Genomic DNA, 7,563 nt, shown 5'->3' with positions numbered 1-7,563 from the left:
AGAACATCACCAGCCTTATCCTTTCATTATTTGGCAAATGATATAAAACATCAACAATCAAGTACACTTTCCAGCTACTGTGCTTAAAACTTTTGCAGATTTTAAATTGTAAGGAAATGATCGTACATTTTACTGCACTATATCAAGCTTAGTGTGACACCAGTGCTACATTAAATGGCCTGGAGAGTTTTGTTTTAGGTATTTTTCAGAACATTAATTTATTTTAGAAAAATCATGGCCCATGAAGATCCAAATAATTTTCCTTTTGTCTTCATGTTCTTGTCACCTCATTTCTTAGTAAATTATAACGGGTTAAAGAACACCTTCCAGCTACTGTAAAAATAAAATTTGTTCCTGCCCGTTCTTGTGCTAACACACACACACACACATACACGTGTGTTTATATTCTCCACTGTGCTGTTGTATTATTCATAGGTAACAAAATGTAACCTACCATCTGAGACAGATGGTCTGGCATATGTTCCTCTACCCGACTTTGGAAGCAGTACACACTCGCATACACGCACGCACGCACACACAGAACCTAAAGCTTGGAGACCTGGTGCTCCTCAGCATCCCAGTAAGCCCATAATAAGAATGAGAGTGACACTGTAAGGATTAACATAGTGGCACTGTGGATATACAGATGGGGCCTCAGCGTGTCTCTAATGAATGTGGTCTGTGGAGCCAGTAGATCTGTCTGCTGTATGTGCAGTGGTTTATATGCTGCAGCTCCACTTATTGACTTGGCCTCAGTTCAGGTCCCACTAAGATAAGTGCCAGGTGATGACGTGAGGGCTCTGCGGGTGTGACACAGTTAGTTCTGAACCCCGTAGCTCCCAGCGAGCATGCTCCCTTTGTGTTTCTTTATAGTCCAGAGGGGGCCGGGAGCCAAGAGGTGACAAAAAGCAGCGGTGAGGAAGGGGCAAGACTGTAAATAACTGGTGGAAAAAGATAGCAGAGATCCACAGAGGAGAGGAAGGAGTAGATGTTTCAGTGAAAAGTTTGCTCCGAGAGTTTCTGTACATCCCCATTTAGCAGTGAAGAGAGTTAGGAAGCATAGAGGAGAGTGACAGCTACAGTAGTCCAGTGTGGAGATGAGTAGAGATGAGAGGTAGCACAGTGACGGACAGCAGCCAGAAAGAAAGACCCGACCACTTGCGCTCCCCAGAGGACCGCGTCCCCCCAAAGTAAGCTACCTGGGCTGCAGAGAGAGAGGCAAAACAGAGGGCAGGGAAAAAGTTAGCCAACATCTGTGTCCTTATGGCTGAAAGAGAGCTCATTCTCATGGGGGAGTTAGTCATGCAAGACAGCGGGGTGCAGAGAGGGGACACAGCCAGTGGAATGTTAGCACCTCTAAGCCTTTACTCAAAACTAGAGTAATTAAGGCAGCTTAAAGCATCTCGTTCTCTGGCAGTGCTTCCTTTGTTCTCCTGATCTTGGTAATCCAGCTAAGTCTACCCTGACTCTGCCAGGACCACTCACCCACACAGGCTGACCCATCGTCGTTGGGCTCAAAGCCCTGGTTGCATCTCCTCTTGGCGCGGCACTTATAGCTGCCATAGGTGTTGGTGCAGACAGGGCGGTCAGAGGGGCACACAGAGGGAAACTGGGTACACTCATCTTCATCTGAGAAAAGGGGTAAGCGAGGGAAGGAAAGACACTTTTTGTCTTGATTTTAAACAGGGACACAAGCAGAAAACAGGTAACAGATACATCTTTACAACTTACCTGTGCAACGGCCATTCTCATTCAGAGCAAACCCATGACCACACTGCAAGACACAGTCAGTTTAATTAGAAACAACAACATATTTTAGGAATATAGGAAAAAACATGTGTAGATTTTTTTTATGTGATTATTCAGACAGGTGACAAATAAAGGAAAAATCTGATAAAACGAGTGGAGAAACTATTGCAGATGCCCTCAATGCCCTCATCCACAGGGCAGGAGGGGTCACTGAATGGTTTGATGACAGATCTCAACAAAACTTGTAAAAACACTTGTAGAAGAGTTTTGTAGAAGAATCAAAACACAAAATGAGGGAATTTTATTTGCCATTCATCTGTCCGGTAGACTTCCTGACACTTGGATAATCTATACCAATGAAGCTGTTCTAGAGGCTTGTACAGACCCAACATCTTACTGACTTTATGTTGGTGTTTCCTGTAATTTGTCACCCATCTGTAGCATCTTTAAGTTATTGTAAGGGTATCGGGTTTTTTTTGTTTGTAGAAAGATTATACAGTCCCAGTGAACATTTGTGAGGTCTATTGACCTGGTAGGGGCCCCCATTAACCCTATGTTCTTCCCATTTTCTGTGCAATGTCTGCACTTTTTCTATGCTGGAATACTACCTGACCTCAAGTCTGCTATGTCGTAATTTGACTAAACACAAATACAGAAATATATGCAATAAAAAAGCACAAAACTTTTATAATCAAGGCCTAGTTTTAAGACCTAGTTTTTTGAGTTTCTTTCTAGTCTGTGTGTTTGTCTGAGCCCCTTCATCTGAAGAAAAGTTGCACAGTGCTGTACCTCTATTTCCACAGTAGGAGTGACTTCCTCCTCATCTCTTGGATAGTGGATCTCCAGCACCGTGTTGACATCTGAAGGCTCCAGGGGTCGGGCCACTGAACGACCATCCGGCCAGTACACCTCGACATTGGTGGCCACATCCTTACCTGGTTAGACATACAGCACAACACACACATTTGTATGTCCTCTAGTGATTCTTGAGGGCTCACACAGTTCAGTACATACTGTAGGTTATCATGGGTTGTGTCATGAAGCTTTCTCCTTTTCTCTCTTTTTCACTGCTACAGTGAGAGACAGAGTGGCACTCTCCTCTTCTCTCTCCATTAACTATTTTAATCAGGCATAGAAAAAGCCCCTCTCCAGAGGGCCTCTGCAGCCCTTAATTAAAGTGGCATTTCTACTGTAAACAGATCTTGAGTTACCTTGCCAGACAGTGATCTACTCAGCAGGTGTGCTGCCTGAGAGCCAAAAAATATTTCACCTGTTCTGCACCCGCATGACACCCACTCATTTAGTGGAGGGGAGTCACATGTCTAACAGTTTGCAAGTGTGGAGGTTTGTTTTGAAGCTACAACAGTGTGGAAAGTTTGCTGGGCTCAGACTACAGGAGTTTAGAAATCTGAACTGATTTTGAAATGTGGTTGCATCTCATACATAAGGAGAAACTTCACAAATGTTCTTCTCTCGAATCTCAAACATGCACACGCTGAAAATATTGATGCATCACAGGATCCTATCCCAGAGGGAGCAATGTCCAACCTCACATGATCTCATAAGGAAGTAGATGTAAACAAAATGGAGACAAACGTGGTGCAACAACTTGCTATAGTAATGCTTTGGAGTGATAAAAAGCAGAAGGCTAGACGAGTGTGGATGAGAAAATTGACATGGACACAGTCAGTCAGTTTTAATATCTGTCAACAGTAGAATGCTAGCTAACGTTAGCCTCAAGGGCTACAATGTTTACCATTGCTTGGCACCACCGTCAGCTGCTCTGGTACTTGTAGATTCACTTCTCTCTTTGGCTATTGTGGTCCCGCTCAGAAAGTAGTGACATAATCATCCACATTTTACTCCTATATCATATTTGAAATTATCGGGGCAGCCCGGTCAGTCTGTGAGCAGTTCAGGAGGTTTAAAACCAGATCTGTAAACCACTCACATCACCAGATAATCTTGGCCAAACTTTGGTGCCGACCAGATTTCTCCTCCGATTGTCAGTAGGGGCTCCTGTAGTCTGAGCCCTGGCTTTAGAGTGTGTTATGAGTAATCAGGCATTAAAATTGAGGGCCTCCAGAGATGAGCTTGGACCAGATCCCAGGTACCAGGCCTGGATGACCACCAGCTGACAGTCCTATGGGGGCAGAAGGAGCTGGTTCCAGCCAGCTGCAGCACCTGTCCTCCATCTCTCTCTACTTTGTCCACTCAGCTCTCAGCTACAGACAACTTAGTCTCCCATGGGTGTCTAATCAGCCTGGAGGCATTAAAACAATGCTTTCCACATGGAGCTTTCATTTCCCTTCTCACAGCTACTTTCACTGTCCATTTCTCTTTGTCTGTCTATCCCTTACCCAGCTATAGTAAAGAGTAGTGCTGACATGGTTAGTCAGTTAATCAATTAATCAGTCAACAGACTAAATCAACACCAACAAATCTGTTATCAAGAAAAAATGTCAAACATCTGCTGGTTTCAGTAATACTTAACTCTTAACTCTTAACTAAGAGGTTCAATCACTGTTACAACTTTGTGTCCTTCAACTGTTGAAATCCAAACTTACCAAGCCCAAAGTGGGCGACTGGCTCCATCTCACACAGGTACCCTGAGCCACCATCAATGATCCGTGTGTGTGGGCCGCTCTTTTTAGTGTACACCACCACTTTAGCTCCTCTGGCGAAAGCACCAAACTTGGTCCGGGGAATCACTCTCAGCCAGGAGTTGGTGGTGCCCTGACACAGACAGAATGAGAAACGGGAGGGTTGGGGTTAAGATTACACTGTCAAACAGATTTCTAGGCTTTTAAGATGTCTCCCAAACACTCACCTGGATGACTTTGTAGACAGAAAGCGGCTGTGCTGCACTTTCACCATGAGACACCAGCAGTTCCAAACGCCCGTCGCCATCAAAGTCTGTGGCTACAGCTCCTGGAGAGCAATCACAGTAATGATACAACTAAACACTCTGGGAAACAGCCTAGATAACATTTATTATCCTCATGCAGGCAGGGAATCATGGTCATAATGTTTCAACAGTCATGGAACTAATTATGTGGAACAAGTCCTTTTTCTTTTATGGAGTGCATGAGGAAACTCACATCACTAGTGGAGCTCTGGTGCCACCTAATGGTGAGATGTTGGAGTGGCAGTTAATTATCATCGATCATGCTGAGTTATAAGACAGACTGCTGTTCTTCCACACTCACCGGTTCCTCGTCCTTCAGGCTCTGATGCCTCCCCGACATTCAGCTCTTCTATCTGAGGGTCTCCATGCTCTCTCCTGCTCACCCTATCAAATCAACATCACAGCAGCTACCCATCAAACCACTGTAAAACATTAATACATTAGCCACTATAAATATTAGCAGTACTATATTGCAACATTTTATTTACTCAAGTATTGTACTAAAATTTTGAGGTACTTGTACTTTACTTGAGTATTTTCATTTCATTCTACTTTAAACTAGAAAAACAGAGCAAAATATTATAGTTATTAGTTAGATTGTATATCTCTATATCTCACATAGCATACAGACCCAAAACTAAAAAAAAACAAAAAAGGAAAATGGTTATTACTATTATTTGTTGACACATACTTATTCAATATGCCTTCTAAAACTTAAAAAAATATTAATATTATTATTATTTGTATAATTTACTTATTATTATTTATTTCTCAGTATCTTTTTTTGTGGTTTATCTGATTGTAATTGCCATCTTTCTGTAAAGCCCTTCGGTCAAATTGTGTTGTCTTTAAATGTGCCCTATAAATACACTGCATTGACTTGATTTCAATGTCTGCTGAAACACATTTTTTGGAAGAAATCATACATATTTCCAGCCCCCAAGGATCTTTAGTGACAAAGAATCTTTTTATCCAAGTTTCTTTAAGTCATAATGCCATTTTACAGTGCACTAATGTGCTGATCCTGGCTGTTAAACCCCTCAGCTCAGCTAAATATTGATTAGTTGCATTAAATTAATTAGCTATGGCACAAGAGTTTGAGCTTTTTTTTCAGTGCCAGACAGCAGAGTTAAATTAGCTGATTCATCTTCATACTAGACAATGGCAGCGCCACGGGCTGTGGAGCAGTGACCCCTGTCAAACCTTCATCGTGTCCAGAAAGACAAATTCTTCTCCAATGACCTGGCGTGCAGGAAAATTCTGATCCAGGAAATCTCTGGGGTTTACACTGACTATTGATATTCAGTATGAATTGACCCACCAGCTCATGGCAACATTCATCATCAATTCTGCATCCTGTTCAGAAAAATATGCCAGATCAGATTTTTATTCAGACTGGATGGGTTTATTCTACTGCTAAGTCTTAACAATTGATATGTATCATATATTGCATTTTGAGAGCTGAGTTCATTAATATTATCTAGAGAGGAAGCCAAACCGTGAGCCAAAAAGAGACCTAAAACTGTCTTAATGAAAGATTCATTCATGTGTGGAGGAGGAGGCGGGATGCCAGACAAGATAAGTATCCTTGGCTGGTAATTTTAAATTCTTCTCAGCTTCCAAGCCCAGTTTTAGAATATTAAATCAAGACACACGTAGTTCATTAAGCTCATCACCAAAGTGCTATTAAAACTTACTATCATACTTATACAACATGTGTGTACGTATGCGTGAGTGTGTGCGTACCTAAAGAGCCTGTTGGCGGAGGGGCCCCTGTAGGCGATGTTATTGAAGAAGACCTCCAGCTCGTTGTCATTGTCAAAGTCTGCAGCAATAACTGTGCGAACCGGGGATGGCATGGAAAACTTTTGGGATGCTATGTCCTGAGAAAAAAGCAAACATGGTACATTAGTGGAACACACACACACACACACACACACACACACACCTTTTTTCAAGTTGAAAGCAAAGAAAAATCAGCATAACCAAATTCATTATAACCAAATCTTGATTAATCACAGTTTAAGAACATTGTCATTGTTATGTTGTTGTGTACAAAAAATGTTTTTCACTAGAACCTGTTATTATTACAGCTTGCATCCTACATGTGTTCACTCCAGTTGCTAGGTGGTGCAGGCTAAGCCAATGAATGGCTAGAGAGACTGTTCCGTAACCTGAAGGTCACAAGTTAAATCTCCACAACAGACAACATGTCCATCAATAATCAAGTCCTTGAGTTAGACACTGATCTGTCATCCCATTGTAAGGCTACCTGACCAAGAGTTTCATATAAAGAAAAGAACAAAGACCTGTTTTACATCCTCTGGCATCAGAAAAGTAGGCTGCAGCTCTCCTGCACAAAAAAAAAAAGTCTCCTCAGCAAAGGGGTTTTTGCACGAGAAAGTAACGGATATCTCCTCGCTTCAGTGACACGGTGATAAGTCGGCGAAGAGTTATAGAGCGGCCCTTCACTCCCTCCAGTATTTACTCCCTGTTTTAATTATAAGGCTCATAAAGCCAGTGGGGGAGGGCGAACAGTGACCTTCTGCTTCTCAGGTGAAGGAGAGGGGATGGCCAACTGAGGCCATGAGGGACAGAGGGACAGTTCTACATTATTACTAGGTGGATGAATCGATGTGCCATAAAGAAAAAGAAAGGGACTCTCACCAAAACAAATATGTAGCACAGAAACATGAGATTTAGAGGAAAAGAGGAGAGAAGGTTTCAGAAAAATTGTTGTATTTATAATATAGCACTGTTTTATGGCAAAAATTTCATTAGTTTAAATAATGGTGTAAATAATAGACTACTACTATATTGACATTTTCTTCTAAACTCAACCTACTTATAGGGTATGTATATAAATAATATATTAATTTCTTATGGGTGTGTTTGTGTGTGTGTGT

General features: G+C 42.0%; 1 protein-coding gene across 1 annotated transcript in view; it reads right to left on the bottom strand.

Annotated features, from left to right (window-relative positions):
* Nucleotides 1-409: 409 nt before the first annotated feature.
* The window catches only part of crtac1b (cartilage acidic protein 1b), a 19,091-nt gene continuing 11,937 nt past the window's right edge, over nt 410-7,563 (bottom strand). The window contains exons 7-14 of the mRNA XM_035663705.1: nt 6,404-6,540; nt 4,959-5,041; nt 4,580-4,680; nt 4,317-4,485; nt 2,539-2,684; nt 1,732-1,774; nt 1,486-1,629; nt 410-1,204 (exon numbers count right to left, since the gene is read on the bottom strand). Coding sequence (XP_035519598.1) covers nt 1,077-1,204; nt 1,486-1,629; nt 1,732-1,774; nt 2,539-2,684; nt 4,317-4,485; nt 4,580-4,680; nt 4,959-5,041; nt 6,404-6,540 — 951 coding nt within the window. The 3' untranslated portion in view covers nt 410-1,076. The remainder of the gene's footprint in view (nt 1,205-1,485; nt 1,630-1,731; nt 1,775-2,538; nt 2,685-4,316; nt 4,486-4,579; nt 4,681-4,958; nt 5,042-6,403; nt 6,541-7,563) is intronic.

The sequence above is a fragment of the Morone saxatilis genome, unplaced genomic scaffold (assembly GCF_004916995.1).
Source record: "Morone saxatilis isolate NCDOM2014 unplaced genomic scaffold, NCSU_SB_2.0 Contig19, whole genome shotgun sequence".
Lineage (NCBI taxonomy): Eukaryota > Metazoa > Chordata > Actinopteri > Moronidae > Morone > Morone saxatilis.
The sequence above is the reverse complement of the archived record's forward strand: the minus strand, read 5'-3'. Positions and strand labels throughout refer to the sequence as shown.